Raw genomic sequence first — 21,134 nt, forward strand, 5'->3', positions numbered from 1 at the left:
TACACACAACAAAATGTAAGACATTAAGCTTGATCGATAGATCAATCACACGATTATAGAACAACCTACAAACCAAGTTTCAGTAACAGTTTGTTAACATTAAATTTTGAATGGAATTTACCATGAGATAGCATAAAAATCACAAAAGGTGCAAATATCACAAATTGAATACTAATAGAGGCAAAACTAGAAACATAAAACAGGGAGTTAACTTAGCCAATACAATACCATGTCACCGGTATTAAAATTTAAACAGGAACTTGACAAAAAGTGATATTCGATAGGTAGGATTGTACGGCTTGGGCCTTCCTAGTCATCACTTTAGGAGTGTGCACATACCAAACAAACTTGGCTGTCCGTAAAAGTAAAATACACGGCAAAGGTTCACAACTGCTTTGTCGAGCTTACGGAGAAGGTAAAACATTAACATAAATCCCACGTTTAACACCTGCCACAAGGCCCACCGGCCTCGGACCAGGAAAGCAAGCAAACTGCAGCCTCAAGTTGGCTGAATCACGATCATTTTCATCGAATTTATAACCTGCAAAATCGAGCCATGACTAATTCGCACTGTGGACCGAGCCAGATTTTACCCAAGATTAGCAGATTTCCGTTGAACGCAAGTAACACACTTTAAAAACAAACGTGATTTTACGAGAATAACGACGACAAAAGAGGGAGTAACGCAGGCACGACTCAACATCAGCCAACTAAAGTTTGCAACATAACACTTTATACGAACGTGATTCACAGATGACAAATTTTCAGCATAACACAACTCTTATGGAAAAGGAATGTGATAGAAATCCAATAAATCAAAGATCATGCCTTTATTCGAACTGGCTAATTTGTGTTATAGGGCCATCTATTATAGTTTTCCCATTGTCAGTAGCTCTTACGGACGAGGTAAGTAAATTTTTCATTAGCCCTTACGCTCCTACAAAGCAACAAGGATGCTGCATGTTGTTCCTAAATTAAAAGTGAAACAATTGCCAACTTGACCTCTAAAAATCTGTGTATGACAATATCACAACTCTCTTGTTCATGAAGAACTTAGATTATAATTTTAACTCCTGGTAATCAGATTGATGAACGCCTATTTTGACAAAATATAGTAGAGAAAGGAGAACAGTAAGAAATAAATTCTGAAAATCTATTAAAGATTGTTGTGCTATATGAAACAGAGGACAGTAAGAAAGAACCAAGAAATTGAGTGCATGAAGCCAGATATCAAACACATCAGACAAAGTGTTATCACCTTGCAAGGCTTCCAAAGAGATTGCAGCTTGGGCTGGAGTAGCAAAATCATCAAAGCACAGTATAAGTGGCTCTCCATCAGGCTGCAAGGAAATTGAACAGAAATCAAAAATAAAAAAAATGAGCACACTAACTGCCAATATTAATGATACCAAAAGAAACTCAGAAAAAATGCAACTTACATCTAGATTCCTTGTTCACAAGCCTCGCTTCACGAAAACCCACAAAAGGATGGAAAATGTCTGCAAATGGGGTAAAGGAATTGCAATGGACTAGAACTTATTATCAGAAGGCAAACAAGTCATAAGGATACACGACACCCTCCACAAACAAAGTATCGGAGGCATCAGGAGGAAGTGGTGGTTCAGGACGTCCACCATATCTATCCCACACTCCGACTATCCAAGCCTCCAACACCTAGCTTACGCCTATCATCAACAAGATGACCACTAATGCCTCCACTGACGGTCCTAACAGGTTCACCGCCGGGGTATGCAGAAACCTATGAGGAAGTATCAAAATCAAACTCCAACAAAGATCTAATGCAAATGCCAAAACGATCATATGATGCATCAATAGATTCAGCATTTCAGAACCACCAGGAACATCTTAGTAAAATGAATTCAGCTAGGAAAAAATAATGTTCTATGATGATAGCATCGTAAAATACATTATATCTACTATACGCATTTCCAGGAACCAGGCAGCAATACAAAAGGAGTTGTCAAGAATTAAAACAATTAGACAGCCGATCTTCGACATCAATCAGGCAGCAATATTCAGAGAACATAGAGTCAAAATTCTATAAACTATAGTCGGCCATCTATAGTGGCCTACATGAAGGGTTCATCAATCACCACTCATCCGCCTTGCTGTAGTTTCATAACCGCCGGCGCCATCATCATCATCATCATCATCATCATCATCAAGTCATGTTTGCCTAACTATCTGGGATCAGTTGATTTTTATCCCTTCTCTGATCTCTATACATACTCATGTCACTTACATCATTAAAATTAATTAAATTAGTTTCTATTGCATTAACAATTTGTTATGCAAAGAGATGGAGGCAACACCTCTCAACCTCTAACATGACAGAAGAGGAAGAGAGAAAGAGATCACGTGGAACAACAAGACAAAGACACTCAAGAAAAGGAGCAAACATTAGGAAGGAGAAGAAGAGGGAGAAGAAAAGTTATCGTTGTTCGACGGCGTGCCCACTTCACAAAAACGACAGAAACTTTATAATTCTCTTTACTCAAGAGAATGACATTCAATGATTCTCATAATTGTATAATATGTTTATAATGATCGATATAAATAGTGCATAAACCTCAGACCCGGTAAAAACGTAACAGAATTTTGTTATAAAAAATCATAACAGAATTCTGTTATAAAAAATCGTAGCAGAATTCTGTTATATAAAATCGTAACAGAATTTTATTACGAAAGATAATTCTACAATTACAACTATCGCATTAACTTTCATCTAAATATAAATCATCCATCAACAATCTCCACTTTGGTGAATATTCAACCCTTCGAAAACACGAGTATCTAAATAAAATTCCACTTGGATCTAGGCTTTCTTCTTCTAGCATTTAGAGATATGGATCAAGTTCAAGGAATGCTTGAACTTCTCCATGTGACTGTCAGACTGCAGCGTGAACATTCTCAAGATGAATTTCCTCGGAAGCAATCAACTCTCTATCTTGTGAAATTTTACATCAATGTGCTAGGTTCTCACATGATATACATGATTCTTTACCAAATAGATAGCACTCTGACTATTGCATAACAACTTTACTCCACCTTACTGAACATCACATTCTCTCACCAACTCTGTAAGCCATCAATCTTCCTTCGCTTCTTCAACTACTACGATGTACTCCGACTCCATTATAGACAATGCAATAATAGATTGTATCATTGAATTCCAAAGAACATTCTGTCATCTAAATTTCCTGCATAGTCTGCATCTACATACCTAGCAACAGAAAAAACATGATGACATAATCAGTTGTATTTTTCAAGTATCAAAAGATCCACTTCACTGCATCCTAATATGGTCGACCAAGATTTGAGATAAGCTTGCTCGGCATACTCATTGCTTGCGCAAATCATGGCATACATCAGACAACCAATTGCACTAGCATAAGGAACCTTTGACATCTCTTATATCTCGGCATCCGCCTTTGGACACTGTATAATAATAACTTAAAGTGATGCGCTAGAGGTGTACTCATAGACTTTACATTCTTTATGTTGAATCTATCGAGCAACTTCTCCACATAGCAATATTAGCTCTATCTCTGTGAATCTCCATCCAAGAATCTTCTTAGCCTCTCCCAAATTCAAGTTCAAGGAATTCTTGAACTTCTCCGTGTGACTGTCAGGCTGCAGTGTGAACATACTTAAGTTGAATTTCCCAGAAGTAATCAACTCTCTATCTTGTGAAACCTTACATCAATGTGTTTGGTTCTCGCATAATACACTTAATTCTTTGCCAAATAGATAACACTCTGACTATCACATACCAACTTGACTCCATCTTACTGAACACCACATTCTCTGACCAATTCTATAAGCCATCAAGCTTCCTTCGCTGCTTTAACTACTGCCATGTACTTCGACTCCATTATAGACAATGCAATAATAGATTGTATCATAAAATTTCAACAGATAGACCCTTCTGTCATAGTGAACATAAATCTCCTGTCATATAAATCTCCATCATAGTTTGCATCTACGTACCTAGCAACTGAAAGATCTTCCAATTGTCTACTAAACATGATATCATAATCAATTGTATTTCTCAAATATCTGAAAATTCAATTCACTGCATCCCAATATAGTCGACCAAGATTTGAGAGAAGCTTGCTCATCATACTCACTACTTGCGCAAACCATGGCATACATCAGACAACCAATTGCACTAGCATAAGGAACCTTTGACATCTCTGATCTCGTCATCCGTCTTTGGTCACTGTATAATGATAATTTGAAGTGATGCGCTAGAGGTGTACTTACAAACTTTACATTCTTTATGTTGAATCTATCGAGCACCTTCTCCACATAGCTACATTAGCTATCTCTGTGAATCTCCATCCAAGAATTTTCTTAGCCTCTCCCAAATTCAAGTTCAAGGAATGCTTGAATTTCTCCATGTGACTATCAGGCTACAGTGTGAACATTCTCAAGTTCAATTTCCCAAGGAGTAATCGACTCTCTATCTTGTGAAACCTTACATCAATGTGTTTGGTTCTCGCATAATACACTTAATTCTTTGTCAAATAGATAGCACTTTGACTATTGCATAACAACTTAACTCCACCTTACTGAACGTCACATTCTCTGACCTACTCTGTAAGCCATCAAGCTTCTCTCGCTGCTTCGACTACTGCCATGTACTCCGACTCTATTATAGACAATGCAATAATAGATTGTATCATAGGATTCTAACAGATAGGCCCTTCTGTCATAGTGAACATAAATCTCCTATCATCTAAATATCCATCATAATCTGCATCTACGTACCTAGCAACTGAAAGATCTTCCAATTGTCTATTGAACATAATGTCATAATCAATTGTATTTCTCAAGTATCTGAAAATCCACTTCACTGCATCCCAATGTGGTCGACCAAGATTTGAGATAAGCTTGCTCGGCATACTCATTGCTTGCGCAAATCATGACATACATCAGACAACCAATTACACTAGCATAAGGAACCTTTGACATCTCTTATATCTCGGCATCTGTCTTTGGACACTGTATAATAATAACTTAAAGTGATGCGCTAGAGGTGTACTCACAGACTTTACATTCTTTATGTTGAATCTATCGAGCACCTTCTCCACATAGCTACATTAACTCTATCTCTATGAATATCCATCCAAGAATCTCCTTAGCCTCTCCCAAATTCAAGTTCAAGGAATGCTTGAACTTCTCCGTGTGACTGTCAGGCTACAGTGTGAACATTCTCAAGTTGAATTTCCCCGGAAGCAATCAACTCTCTATCTTGTGAAAGCTTACATCAATGTACTTGGTTCTCGCATGATACACTCGATTCTTTGCCAAATAAATAGCACTTTGAATATCGCATAACAACTTGACTACACCTTACTGAACGTCACATTCTCTGACCAACTCTGTAAGCCATCAATCTTCCTCCGCTACTTCAACTACTGCCATGTACTCCGACTCCATTATAGACAATGCAATAATAGATTGTACTATAAAATTCCAACAGATAGGTCCTCCTGTTATAGTGAACATAAAACTCATATCATGTAAATCTCCTGAATAGTCTGTATCCACGTACCCAACAACTGAAAAATCTTTCAATTGTCTACTGAATATGATGTCTTAAACAGTTGTATTTCTCAAGTATTTGAAAATCCAATTCACTGCATCCCAATGTAGTCGACCAAGATTTGAGAGAAGCTTGCTCACTATACTCACTGGTTGCGCAAACCATAGCATACATCAGAAAATCAATTGCTCTAGCATAAGAAACCTTTGATATCTCTTAGATCCCATCATCCGTCTTTGGACACTGTATAATGATAACCTGAAGTGATGCGCTAGAGGTCTACTCACATATTTTACATTCTTTATGTGGAATCTATCGAACACCTTCTCCACATAGCTACATTGAGACAATCATAATCTTCCTATACCTCTATCTCTATAAATCTCCATTCAAGAATCTTCTTATCCTCTCACAAATTCAAGTTCAAGGAATGCTTGAACTTCTCCGTGTGACTGTCAGGCTACAGTGTGAACATTCTCAAATTGAATTTCCCCGAAAGCAATCAACTCTCTATCTTGTGAAACCTTACATCAATGTGTTTGGTTCTCGCGTGATACACTTGATTTTTTGTCAAATAGATAACACTCTGACTATCGCATAACAACTAAACTACACCTTACTAAACGCCACATTCTCTGACCAACTCTATAAGCCATCAATCTTCCTTCGCTGCTTCAACTACAGACATGTACTCCGACTCCATTATAGACAATGCAATAATAGATTGTACCATAGAATTCCAACAGATAGATCCTCCTGTTATAGTGAACATAAAACTCCTATCATGTAAATCTCCTGGATAGTCTGTATCAACGTACCCAGAAATTGAAAAATCTTTCAATTGTCTACTGAACATGATGTCATAAACAGTTGTATTTCTCAAGTACCTGAAAATTCAATTCACTGCATCCCAATGTAGTCGACCAAGATTTGAGAGAAACTTGTTCACTATACTCACTGGTTGCGCAAACGATGGCATACATCAGACAATCAATTGCACTAGCATAAGGAACCTTTGACATCTCTTAAATCTCATCATCCGTCTTTGAACACTGTATAATAATAACTTGAAGTGATGCGCTAGAGGTGTACTCACATATTTTACATTCTTTATGTTGAATCTATCGAGCACCTTCTCCATATAGCTACATTGAGACAATCATAATCTTCCTGTAGCCCTATCTCTATAAATCTCTATCCAAGAATCTTTTTAGCCTCTCCCAAATTCAAGTTCAAGGAATGCTTGAACTTCTCCGTGTGACTGTCAAGCTGCAGTGTGAACATTCTCAAGTTGAATTTCTCCGGAAGCAATCAACTCTCTATCTTGTGAAACCTTACATCAATGTACTTGGTTCTCGCATAATACACTTGATTCTTTGTCAAATAGATAATACTCTGACTATCGCATAATAACTTAACTCTACCTTACTGAACGCCATATTCTCTAACCAATTCTGTAAGTCATCAATCTTCTTTCGCTGCTTCAACTACTGTTATGTACTCCGACTCCATTATAGACAATGCAATAATAGAATGTATCATAGAATTCAACAGATAGGTCCTCATATCATAGTGAACATAAACTCGTGTCATCTAAATCTCGTGCATAATCTGCATCTACGTACCCAGCAACTAAAAGATCTTCTAATTGTTGAACATGATGTCATAATCAGTTATATATTTGAAAGAAGCTTGTTCACCATACTCACTCCTTGCGCAAACCATGGCATACATCAGACAACCAATTGCTCTAGCATAAGGAACCTTTGACATCTCCTAGATATCGGCATCCGTGGACACTGTATAATGATAACTTGAAGTGATGCGCTAGAGGTGTACTCACAGACTTTACATTCTTTATGTTGAATCTATCGAGCACCTTCTCCACATAGCTACATTAGCTCTATCTCTGTGAATCTCCATCCAAGAATCTTCTTAGCCTCTTTCAAATTCAAATTCAAGGAATGCTTGAACTTCATCGTGTGACTATCAGGCTGCACTATGAACATTCTAAGTTAAATTTTCCCGGAAGTAATCAACTCTATTTTGTGAAACGTTACATCAATGTGCTTGGTTCTTGCATGATACACTTGATTATTTGCTAAATAGATAACAATCTGACTATCGCATAACAACTTTACACCACTTTACTGAACGCCACATTCTCGAACGAACTTTGTAAGCCATCAAGCTTCCTTATCTGCTTCAACTACTGTTATATACTCCAACTCCATTATAGACAATGTAATAATAGATTGTATCATAGAATTCAAACAGATAAGTCCTCCTATCATAATGAACATAAACTTCCTGTCATCTAAATCTCCTACATAGTCTGTATCTACGTATCCAACAACTGAAAAATCTTCCAATTATCTACTAAACATGATGTCATAATCAGTTGTATTTTTTAAGTATATCTAAAAATCCATTTCACTACATTCCAATGTGGTCGACCAAAATTTGAGAGAAGTTTGCTCACCATACTCACTGCTTGCGCAAACCATGGCATACATCAGACAACCAATTGTACTAGCATAAGGAACCTTTGACATTTCTTAGATCTCGTCATCCGTCTTTGAACACTGTATAATGATAACTTGAAGTGATGCGCTAGAGGTGTACTCACATACTTTACATTCTTTATGTTGAATCTATCGAGCACCTTCTCTACATAGCTACATTAAGACAATCATAATTTTCCTGTAGCTCTATCTCTATGAATCTCCATTCAAAAATCTTCTTAACCCCTCCCAAATTCAAGTTCAAGGAATGCTTGAACTTCTCCGTGTGATTGTTAAACTACAGTGTAAACATTCTCAAGTTGAATTTCTCTAGAAGCAATCAACTCTTTATCTTGTGAAACCTTATATTAATGTGCTTGGTTCTCGCATGATACACTTGATTCTTTGCCAAATAGATAGCACTCTGACTATCGCATAACAACTTTACTCCACCTTACTGAACACCACATTCTCTGACCAACTTTGTAAGCCATCAAGCTTCCTTCGTTGTTTCAACTACTGCCATGTACTCCAACTTCATTATAGACAATGCAATAATAGATGTATCATAGAATTCCAATAGATAGATCCTCCTGTCATAGTGAACATAAACCTCATGTCATCTAAATCTCCTACATATTCTGCATCTATGTACCCAACAACTGAAAAATATTCCAATTGTCTACTGAACATGATATCATAATCAGTTGTATTTCTCAAGTATCTGAAAATCACTTCACTGCATCCCAATGTGGTCGACCAAGATTTGAGATAAGCTTGCTCACCATACTCACTGCTTGCGCAAACCATGACATACATCAAACAACCAATTGCATTAGCACCAGGAACCTTTGACATCTCTTAGATCTCGTCATCCCTCTTTGTACATTCTATAATGATAACTTAAAGTGATGCGCTATAAGTGTAGTCACAGACTTTACATTCTTTATGTTGAATCTATCGAACACCATCTCCACATAGCTACATTAGCTCTATCTCTGTGAATCTCCATTCAAGAATATTCTTAGCCTCTCCCAAATTCAAGTTCAAGGAATGCTTGAACTTCTTTGTGCGACTGTCAGGATGCAATGTGAACATTCTCAAGTTGAATTTCCCCGGAAGTAATCAACTCTCTACATTGTGAAACCTTACATCAATGTGTTTGATTCTCGCATGATACACTTGATTCTTTACCAAATAGATAGTATTCTGAATATCGCATAACAACTTGACTCCCCCTTATTGAACGCCACATTCTCTGATCAACTCTGTAAGCCATTAAGCTTCCTTCGTTGTTTCAACTACTACCACGTACTCCAACTCTAATATAGACAATGCAATAATAGATTGTATCATAGAATTCCAACAGATAGGTCCTCCTGTTATAGTGAACATAAACCTCCTGTCATCTAAATCTCCTGCATAATCTGCATCTACGTACTTAGTAACTGAAAGATTTTCCAATTGTCTACTGAACATGATGTCATAATCAATTGTATTTCTCAAATATTTAAAAATCTATTTCACTACATTCCAATATGGTCGACCAAGATTTGAGAGAAGTTTGCTCACCATACTCACTGCTTGCGTAAACCATGACATACATCAGACAACCAATTACACTAGCATAAGGAACCTTTGACATTTCTTAGATCTCGTCATCCGTCTTTGAACATTATATAATGATAACTTGAAGTGATGCGCTAGAGGTGTACTCACAGACTTTACATTCTTTATGTTGAATCTATCGAACACCTTCTCCACATAGCTACATTAAGACAATCATAATCTTCTTGTAGCTCTATCTCTGTAAATATCCATCTAAGAATCTTCTTAACCTCTCCCAATTTCAAGTTCAAGGAATGCTTGAACTTCTCCGTATGACTGTCAGGCTGTAGTGTGAACATTCTCAAGTTGAATTTCTCCGGAAGCAATCAACTCTTTATCTTGTGAAATCTTACATCAATGTACTTGATTCTCGCATGATACACTTGATTCTTTGCCAAATAAATAACACTCTGACTATCGCATAACAACTTGACTCCACCTTATTGAATGTCACATTCTCTGACCAACTCAGTAAGCCATCAAGCTTCCTTTGCAGCTTCAACTACTGCCATGTACTCCGACTCCATTATAAACAATGCAATAATAGATGTATCATAGAATTCCAACAGATAGGTTCTCCTGTAATAGTGAACATAAACCTCCTATCATCTAAATCTCTTGTATATTCTGCATCTACGTACCCAGTAACTGAAAATCTTCCAATTGTCTACTAAACATGATGTCATAATCAGTTGTATTTCTCAAGTATTTGAAAATCCACTTCACTGCATCCCAATGTGGTCGACCAAGATTTGAGAGAAGTTTGCTCACCATAATCACTGCTTGCCCAAACCATTCATGTCAAATTCCTTGTTCAGTAGTCTCTTCAATTTGTCAACCTATTTCATCTTCTTCGCAACAATGAGCATGTCATCTACGTATAGTAGTAAGAAAACCAGTGATTCATCTTCAAGGCTCTTCACATATATGTAGCAATTATAGTCACATCTCCTATGTCCGTTTTGAATCATATATGCATCAAAATGTTTGTATCATCGCCTAGGAGATTGTTTGAATCCACAGAGTCATTTCTTCAACTTGCAAACCAACCACTATTGTCTGAGTTGACTAAATCCTTCAGATTGTGACATGAAAATATGCTCCTCCAAATTTCCATGAAGAAATATCGTCTTCACATCCATTTGCTCCCACTACAAATAGTGATATGTCACCAAAGTCAACACCGCTCTAATTGACATATGTCTTACTACTGGAGAGAAAAAAATTTAATAGTCAATCCTTTTTCTTTGTGAATACCCCTTTGCTACCAACCGAGCCTTAAACTTCACTTCTTCTCCCTTTGACATTGCTTCTTTCTTTTTAAATATTCACTTACATTCTATATTTTCTTTCCTTCATGAAGTTCCATTAGATCCCATGTTTGATTTTTATGCAACGACTTCATCCCCTCTGACATAGCATCCGTCCACTTGTCATTCTCAAAGCTATGTATCGCATCCTAAAAAGATGTATGATCTCCGTCATTAGTGATAAGTACATAAGATACCAAGTTTTTTAATCTGTATCTAGTGGGTGATTTTATGACTCGTCTCGTTCTGCCACCAGTTATAGTCTGATGCTCTCAGCTAGAATCATCGGAGTCATGAGTCTCCAGCTCCACCTACACAACATCTTTCTCTATGTTGCTCTATGTTTTCTTTCCTTCTTCCTGAGTACGTTGTATTATAGTCTTCTCGTCAAACACCACAACTCACCTTGTTTGTCTTAGGACCCTAAAGCTTGAAGCCTTTAACTCCTTTCTGATACCCCCAAAAAATGCACTAACTTCGCATCCAAGTTTGATCTGTCCTCACTAGATATATGCATAAAAGATGGACATCCAAAAACTCAAAGATGAGAGTAATCTACTTGATTTTCTATCCATACTTACTCTAATACTTTACCTTCTAATACTGCCCTTAGTGATCTATTAATGAGATAACATATCATGTTAATTGCTTCCGCCCAAAAATTTTTTTGTTAGCCCTACATTCAGCTTGAGACATCTTGTCTTCTCAATGATTGTCCTGTTCAACCTTCTGCTACCCCATTCTGCTGAGGTGTCCTGCAAACCGAGAAATGCCTCATTAGCCAATGTTGTTCACAAAATTCCTAAAACTTTGAACCAATGTACTCAGTCTCATTATCTGACCTAAGACATTTAATCTTCCTTCCGATCTAATTTTCCACTTTAGTTTTCCACAATTTAAACCTTATAAAAATTTCTAACTTGTAGCGCATAAAGTATACGCAGACCTTTCGTGAGTAATCATCAATAAAATTCACAAAATACAAATGTCCTCCGTGTGATGCTACACTCGCTGGTCCCAGAGATCCGTATGTACGTAATCTAGAATCCCCTTCGTCTTGTGTATTGTAATCTTGAATTGTACTTTATGCTGTTTCTCAAGAACACAAAATTTATAGAATTCAAGGTTGCACGTCTTAACACCTTTCAACAAATCTATCTTGTAAAGTTCTAGCATTCACGTTCATCCATATGCCCTAGCCACATATATTACAAGACAGTACTGTCTTATTCAGACTCCATCGAGGCAACTCCACCTACAATTGTAGTGCTTGTCAACTTATAGATATTCCCTGCTAACTTTTGTCCTTTCATTACCATCAAAGCTCCCTTGCTGACTTTTATCACCCTGCTTACTAATTTGTAACTACAACTAATAGCATCCAATGTGCCTAGTAAAATCAAGTTCTACTTTAATTCTGATATATATTTGATATCACATAGGATTTTAATCACACCATTAAACATTTTAATTCTGACGTTCCTTATGTTGACAACTGTGCATGAAACATCATTTCTTATCAGCACTGAACCAGAATCCACTGCCTTATAGGTGTCAAACCACTCCTTTTTTGAAGTCATATAATATGAGCATGCAGAGTCTAAGATCCATGCATCTGTGTTCTGAACTCGACATAACCGATAGCATATCTCCAGCAACGCTCTTTGAATTTTCCTCTTCAACTATGTTTGTAAACTTTGCCGAACTACCTTTTCTCTGCAACATGTTTCATTATCTCTGAACAATCTCTTCATGTAGCTTTTGTCTCCATACTTGTAGCACATAATCACCTTCTTCCTTCTCGACTTAGAACGAGCTTTGTTGTCGCTACCAGATCCATGTCAAGATTTGCTCCTACCACACTCTTGGTTATTATTTATCACAAGTCCTCCCTGAGAAACTTCATTGTTTGTTTTCTTCCTTTGGTGAAAATCTAACAACGCACTTGTAATCTCCTCCAATTTGAGAGTTTTCTTACCCCACATCAAAGTAATAATCAAATTCTCGTATGTAGGAGAAGAAGGTAGAGAATTCAACAACATCAATGTCTTGTCTTCATCTTCGATCTTCACATCAACCCGTTTCAAATCACTCACAATCTGGTTGAATGCATTGATGTGCTAACTCAGATCATTTCCTTCTGTTATCTTTAGCCCGAATAACTTCTGCTTGAGATATAACTTATTTGTCAATGACTTTGGCATGCACCGACTTTTCGACTTTTGCCAAACTACCACTAGTGACTCTTCGTGCATGACATGGTACATCACATCATTCGTAAGATAACGCCTGATTATTGCAATTGCCTTCACAAGAAGTTCTTCCTAATATGATCTCTCCATGCTTTTTGATTTCCTTTCTCCTAGCGCCTTTATCATCCCTTATTGCACCAACAAGTTCTTTACTCTTCTTTGCCATAATCCGAAGTTCTCAATTTCGTCAAACTTCACCATATCAAACTTCGCTGAAGTCGTCACTGATATGTTGAAGAAATCCGTCGAAACCTACAGCTCTGATATCAATTGTTGCGCAAAGAGGTGGGGGCAACACCTCTTAACCTCTAATGCGGAAGAAAAGGAAGAGAGAAAAAGATCACACGGAACAATGAGACAAAGAAGCTCAAGAAAAGGCGCAAACACGCGGAAGGCGAAGGAGAAGAGGAAGAAGAAAAGTTATCGTAGTTTGACGACGTGCCTACTCCAAAAAACGACCGAAGCTTTATTAGAATTCTTTTTACTCGAGAGAATCACATTCGATGATTCTCATAATTGTACAATATGGTACTATGATCCCTATAAATAGTGCATAAACCCCAGATCCGATAAAATCATAACAAAATTTTGTTATGAAAAATCATAACAGAATTCTGTTATGAAAAATCACAACAGAATTCTGTTATGAAAAATTGTAACAAAATTTTATTATAAAAAATCTTACATGGCATCCCTCGCATTGATCTTCATCTAAATATGAGTCACCCATCAACACTATTATTTTTCTTGATCTCACTCTAATCCCTTATAGTTTCTACTCACCACTCTAATAGATTTAACTATTCTAAGTATATAATTTACTCATCACCTTTCAGCATGTCTATATCATCACAGTATGCCATTTTTTTTTTCTTTTTAATCATCTATTGGAGAAAGGCCCAATTACTCTCAAATATTAATATTTTATTTTATACTTTCTACTAACTTCTAGTGTCCATTTCAGCATTAAAGAATCATAACACTCACATATGACTGGAAATTCTTTTTCTCCTCTAGCATTGTTCTTTATCAATAACAATCACTAACTTTTAGGAATTTTGTATCCATTAATTTTAATAATTTCATCGAAGTTAGTTGAGACACAAGCATATGCAGTGCAGGAATAGCATGAAAAAACATAGAAAATCAAATGATAGCATTTTATAGTGAGAAACAGGGAAACCCCTTACAGGAAAGGAGGAAAAAGATTTCTCATAATGATTACCGAAACTAGGCTAGCAAACCAAGTTTGAGTCTATGCAGATAAACTTTTAAATGATGCGACAGTGGGAAGCCAAGCCCCATAAAAGTTGGTCTTTCTTACCAGTTACCACCATGACCATAAAATTACGTTCTTACTCACACCCCCCATGCCCTCATTCTATGCAAAATCTTGCCTTTCTCTTCTCCCATCATTCCGTAATCACAAAATAACAATAAATGATCTTTTGTCAACCACACAGGATAATAATCCAAAAAAAAAAAAAAAAACAGTCACTACTTCGCCCCTGCCAAACAAAAGTTTGGATTACTCTTCTAGCAGCCCACCATCCCCAACCAAAAATGACTAATCTCCCACTCAACAGAAAAACAAAAAAACAAAAATCTCTCCCTTCGCCCCTTCGACAACCATGCCTTTATCTATAAGAAAACTTAAAAGCTCTAGCAGATCTCGAGAAGATCCAGGAAGGATTGAAAAACGATAAAAGGTAACAAATCCATAAGAAGCCTGCACGGGGAAACAGCGTAGCTCTACAACGAGATCGACTAGGATGACAAGCCAGCGTACTCCATGCGCTGGCGCTTCAGCGCCACGGAAGGAGCGACCATGGACGCCGCTGCGGCTAGGGGTGAACAGTCAATCCGTCAAATCGACCAACCCGCTTATATCGATCCGAATCGAACCGAAAAAAATGATCCGCCGGATATAGGGCCGGATGTAGGGTCCTAATATTACATTATCTGATCTAGTAGGGCCGGATAGTGTTTTATCCCAATAACCGAACCAATCCGATCCGATCACCCCTACTTGTAGCAACTAATGTTGATAAGCTGTTACACGTTGTAGTAACTACTGCCGATCAGCTGCTACACATTGTAATAGTTATTTCCGATTAGCTGCTATAACGTGTAATGAGTAATGTCTATTATCATTTTAAAATTTTTTATTTTTTTTGTTATATTTATATTTATATTTTATATATCATTGGATATAGGGTCGGATATCCAAATAACTGAAAACCCGTCGGATATCTGAAACATAAGAACCGCCGGATATAGGGTCGGATGTAGGTCCCGATTTTACATTATCTGATCTAGTAGGACCGGATAATTTTTTATCCCAATAATCGAACCAACCTGATCCGTGATTACCCTTAGCTGCGGCAGCCTGTTGCAGGGCTTCGCCGTACCTCCAGTACGCATCTGCCATCGTCGCCCAATCGAAACAGACCAGTGTTTGGTTCGAAGAAGACTCCCCTTCGCAGCTATACCCAACCCTAGGACCGACGCCTATACAAACGCGCAGTATTGGACGCATAATAAAACGCTGCAGCGTAAACGCAATTAAGCAACAACCGCGCAGGGAATCCTCTATGCGGCAGATCCAGAGTGGATCAGAACCGTCCATTGACCTCACCCAGCAATAACTAGTGAACCCATCAAATTGGATCCGACCCGATAACACGGTGACACCAGATCTACGTCACGTAATGTTATAACGTAGAAAGACATGTCCCTCGGGCCGGACTAGTACTAGTATGTGGAATATTACTATCATGAAGTCCGGGTTAAATCCGGGCTATTAGTCGGGTTTTTATTTTTTTCATATACTCTAATTATTATTTGAGATTAATAATTATTTATGATTTATTTTTTTTATTTTACCAAAACACACAAGTAAAGTTTTGAAAATAGTAAATCATGTAAGATAATTTTAAAATATCAAATCATGTATTTTTTTTGTTTTACCCTTAATTAGTCGACTAATTTATTTTACCAGTTGAATTGTTTTCTCTTTTATCGAATTTCCAAATTTTCAAATAAAAATTAGTTGACTGGTTTGTTTTTATATCAATAATATTATTATAGAGTAATAATAAGTAGAGGGAAAAGATCTCAGGGATAAACACATAAATTAATAGTCCATCATTTTCACTTTTATGAGTCCATCATTTTATGTATTTATTCTTAAGATTTTTTTCTCTACAAATCATTTTTCATTATTATATAAAGTCGATTTTGGACAAAATTAGTTGGTGGACCAAACAATCTTTGATTGATATGAACAGTGGCGGACCAACTGGGGGCTGAGGGGGGCTTCAGCCCCCCCCCCCCCCAGCGTGGCTGCCATCCATTGACATCGTCGGACGACAAGAAAATTTCTAAACAACGCAAGAGGATGAGAGGAGGCTTCAGCCTCCCCCACCTGGACGCCGCCCATGGCGCTTGCTGTCAGTGCCCGTGTAGCTGTGTAGGCGCGGTGCCGTGGTGCGTCGTGCACCGGTGCGGTGGTCAGGCAGTGGCGTGGTGCCGCTGCGGGCGGTGCCCCGGTGCGTTTGTGTGGTGCGTCGTGCAGGTGCAGGTGCAGTGACGAAAAGAACGAGACGTTTTTTTTTCATATTCTTACTTTCTTAGCATTTTTAATTAAATAATATACAAGTATACAACTTAGTAGTAAGTGGGTCCATGTTAAATAAGTGAAATAATAATAAAAAAAATAAAAACATTAAACACGACATCTGCTTTTATTTTCTTTAATTCGTTGCCGACTTGCCAATTTGCCCTCTTCGCTGCTGCTTCACAGAACGGCGGCGGAAACCCTAAATCCCAAATCTCTTCCTCTCCCGCTCCAACTCTCCTCCAAGGCTCTAGAGTCCAAGGCTTCAATCCTCCAACCAAGTCTCCAAGTACGGTAGTCGGTGCCTCTGAGCCTCTGTGGAGTCGCGGACCCCTGGTCTCGCTCGCGAACAGCCAAGCGACAAGCGGCGCTGTGGCGGCAGTATTCTCCTTTCTCCAACCGGCAACCGAATCTCTAAGGTTCTAAGTTCCAACGTCATTTCTCCATAAGGTTTGAACTTAGATTTGTTGTATTTTTTTTTTATAGTTTGATTTTTTTTGGAAATGTATAGAAATTAGAATATCATTTTACCATTGAAATTTAGTTTTCTATTAGATTGGTAGTTTTCATTATTTCATGTTTTTTTTTGTAAAATGTACAGAATTGCATTTGTACATTTTTCCATTACATAATTTATTAAAGTTTATTAAAGTTTTAGTTTAATGTACAGAATTGTATTTGTACATTTTTCATTACATAATTTATTAAAGTTTAGTTTTCTATTGCATTTGTAGTGGACCTAGTGGTAGATTGGTAGTTTATTAAAGTTTTAGTTTAACATATATTTTTTCATTACATAATTTATTTTTAGTTATTTATTTGTGTAGGATATGGAGAGATTTTTTAAACGAACTCGTAGTTCCAGCTCTGGCTCTTCTAATGAGCCGAATGCTATTGAACAAGTGGAAAATCAATCCCATGTAGAATTAAATTTGGATGATATTGTTAGTGATCCGGGATTACAAAAATCAATTGAAGAATTTGATATTGCTATTCAAGATCAAGCTCGAAGAGAGTATGTGCTCCGAGGGCCTTGTCAACCAAATGGTCATGTGTATCCGAAAATAACTTTTGGTAATCAAGAAAGAAGTTTTCAAGGAACTTAGTATAAAAAATATACATGACTAGAGTATAGCATATCAAAAGATGCTGCATTTTGCTTTTGGTGTTATCTTTTCAAACTGTTAAATAAAGAAAATGTAGATAATGCCTTTATAAAAGATGGATACAACAATTGGAAAAGAGCATTAGAAATATTCAATCGTCATATGGGGACTGTGAATAGCTGTCACAATGAAGCTAGAATACAATTTGAGGCTTTTCAAGATCAAAGGCATAGTGTGGGGAATATTTTACGAGTACATAGTCGCGATATGGAAATTGATTATCACACTCGTTTAACTGTAATGTTGGATGTGACACGATTTTTATTGAAGCAAGGGTTACCTTTTCTAGGACACGATGAGTCAACTAGTTCTTCAAATAGAGGTAATTTTCTTGAGTTGCTTGAATGGTATAGTCAGCGAAATGAAGAGGTTTCTAAAGTTATAAAACAAAATGCTCCTGCAAACAATCATTGACTTCTCCAAAAATTCAAAAGGATTTAACACGTGCTTGTGCTTCAGAGATCACACTTGCTATAATCAATGATATTGGAGATAAATTCTTTTCTTTGATGGTTGATGAGGCTCGGGACAGTTCAGTGAAGGAACATATGAGAGTTGTTTTGAGGTATGTGAATAAAGAAGGATGTGTGATTGAACGATTTCTTGCGGTTATGCATGTGCCTGACACTAGTTCTCATTCTTTGAAAATGGCTATTGATGCTTTATTTGTGCAACATGGTTTATCATTATCTAGATTGAGAGGCCAAGGATATGATGGAGCTTCAAATATGCGTGACGAGTTTAATGGATTGAAATCCCTGGTACTACAAGAAAATCCATTTGCAATGTATGTTCATTGTTTCTCTCATCGGCTCCAATTAGTTCTTGTTGCTGTTGCCCATGACAATTTCACTGTGAGTGAATTTTTTGGGTATATAACCATGATTGTGAATATATCTGGAGCATCTTGTAAGAGGAGAGATCAACATAGAAAGATTTAACATGATAAGATAATTGCTGAATTGGAAAGTGGAGAAATTACTAGTGGAAAAGGAAAAAATCAAGAAACTAGTTTAGCAAGACCTGGAGATACTCGTTGGGGATCACACTACTTAACATTACTTCGTTTATGCTCTATATGGTCTTCAGTGATAGAAGTGTTAGGAAATGTACATGATGATGCCTCTTATTCTGCGAATAAAGGTGTTGTCGTAGGTTTAATTGAGAAGATAGAGAGTTATCAATTTGTTTTTGTGTTCCATTTGATGAAGTATATATTGGGAATTACAAATGAGTTATCACTTTCCCTACAACAAGGGGATCAAAATATTGTTCAAGTCATGTCCTTGGTTAGAAGTATGAAATGTCGATTACAAGACTTCAGGGAAGATGGATGGCAGATAATTTTGGAACAAGTCAACATATTTTGTGAATTGAATATGATTCCAATACTTGATATAGAGGACAACATGCTAACTCATGGGCATGGCAGGCGTAGAGGGCAACTCATCACCAATTTTCATCATTATCGTGTGGAGATTTTTTGTCGGGTATTATTTCTAAAAATCTATTTTTTTTTTGTTAAAGAGATTTCATTGATTATTAATGTTATCATGGTTGCAAATTTGAATGCTAGGTTGTTGATTTAATTATACAAGAGATGAATAATCATTGTTTAGAAGTTAGTACGGAATTGCTAGATTGCATATCATGTCTTCATCCAAGAAATTTTTTCTCTTAATTTGATTTCACAAACTCATCCATCTTGCTGATTTTTATCCTGAGGACTTCTGTGGTACTGATTATTTATTTTTGGAACAACAACTTATTAGTTACTTTTATAATCTGCGGGATGATCCTTACTTTTCTTCAATTGATGACTTCGGAATTCTTGCTCAGAAATTGGTTGAGACTGAAAACCATTTGGTATTCCCATTAGTTTATCATATGATAGAGTTGGCATTACTTTTACCAGTTGCAACTGCTTCGGTTAAACGAGTTTTTTCTGCAATGAAGACTGTGAAGACTGATTTACGCAATAGAATGGAAGATCAATGGATGAATGATAGTCTAGTTGTATATATTGAAAAGGATATTTTTTTCTACAATTGAAAATGAGCAAATATTACAACATTTTCAACGAATGCAGTCTCGTAGAATCCAATTATCTCCTTCTGTACTGACTCATCGGCCGTCGCAGACTTCTGTGCCAACCCGGAAGAAAGGTAGACTAATCTTTTCTAAACTTCTAGTTTTTTTTTCTTACAAGTTAGATCAAATATTCTCAATGTTAATTTATCAGGTTATGGAGATTCGGTCGAGTATTAAGTGGGACAAGGGAAAGGCTCTCAAGTTCTAGTCTCTTGGACTCTTGGTAAACTCTAACAATATCATTTCAACCACATATTATAAGTATTAGAATTGCAGTCTGTTATATGGTTTAAATGAGAATCCTAAGTATTCAACAAGATCAATTGGTTGCGATTAACTTAATAGGCTAAATGGCTAATAGCTTTTGCATGGAGAGTGTTTCATGTTGTTAGTCATCAAGTGGGTTGCAAAATGAGATGTACAACTATTTCTTATTGCTTCTGTATTGGCAGAAATATTTGCTATTAAAGTGTTCTTTGTTCATCGTTGATTTCTTAAAATTCTGAACCTCTTTTTTTGCTATGTTCTACACTATCTGTCATGAGAATTTCATGCATATTATGATTTATATGAGTGACGTTCATATTTATTTGGCTGCAGTTTTTGCAGCAACATATATTATGCAAGAGTTAGACCCTTGGAGGGATCAACACACTGGAAATGAATAGGCTAGAGCTTAACTTCTTTGTCAATTAGATTTCAGACTTCATGTATATAGTTTCTGCAGCATCGTATATTATGCAAGAGTTAATGTAAAACATTAATAATTAAATATTTTTATTTAGTCGCACCAAAAAATATCTATGTAACTCAGCCCCCCTGAAATTTTTTTCTGGTTCCGCCCCTGGATATGAAACTAGTTTTATGCGTTCTAGTTCTCCTAATTATATTCATGCCCTCAAACATTAATTTAACTCAATATATTAAGAGCAATGATTTTTTTTAAATAAGAATATATTCAAAAAATTTAATTTGTGTTAAAAAATCGATACTCTCAATATATTAGGTTAAA

General features: G+C 36.7%; 1 protein-coding gene and 1 pseudogene across 1 annotated transcript; one reads left to right on the forward strand and one right to left on the reverse strand.

Moving 5' to 3' along the window:
* Positions 1 to 404: 404 nt before the first annotated feature.
* On the reverse strand, positions 405 to 15,677 carry LOC122021559 (annotated as a pseudogene).
* A 969-nt stretch (positions 15,678 to 16,646) lies between these two features.
* LOC122021560 lies at positions 16,647 to 20,612 on the forward strand. The gene is made up of 8 exons (XM_042579678.1): positions 16,647 to 16,829; positions 17,693 to 17,939; positions 18,060 to 18,353; positions 18,491 to 18,596; positions 18,726 to 18,885; positions 19,871 to 20,047; positions 20,121 to 20,196; positions 20,575 to 20,612. The coding sequence occupies exons 1-8, from the start codon at positions 16,647 to 16,649 to the stop codon at positions 20,610 to 20,612; spliced, it is 1,281 nt and encodes a 426-aa protein (XP_042435612.1).
* The last annotated feature ends 522 nt before the right edge of the window (positions 20,613 to 21,134 follow it).

The sequence above is a fragment of the Zingiber officinale genome, chromosome 9A, assembly GCF_018446385.1.
Source record: "Zingiber officinale cultivar Zhangliang chromosome 9A, Zo_v1.1, whole genome shotgun sequence".
NCBI classification, from domain to species: domain Eukaryota; kingdom Viridiplantae; phylum Streptophyta; class Magnoliopsida; order Zingiberales; family Zingiberaceae; genus Zingiber; species Zingiber officinale.

Excerpts from the sequence above, each read along its gene's own strand:
- LOC122021560 (XM_042579678.1), top strand. The coding sequence starts at position 16,647 with ATGAGAGGAGGCTTCAGCCTCCCCCACCTGGACGCCGCCCATGGCGCT. Across the intron at positions 17,940-18,059 it reads GTATCCGAAAATAACTTTTG|AAAATGTAGATAATGCCTTT; the intron begins GTAATCAAGAAA and ends TGTTAAATAAAG. Across the intron at positions 20,197-20,574 it reads TGTGCCAACCCGGAAGAAAG|AAATATTTGCTATTAAAGTG; the intron begins GTAGACTAATCT and ends CTGTATTGGCAG.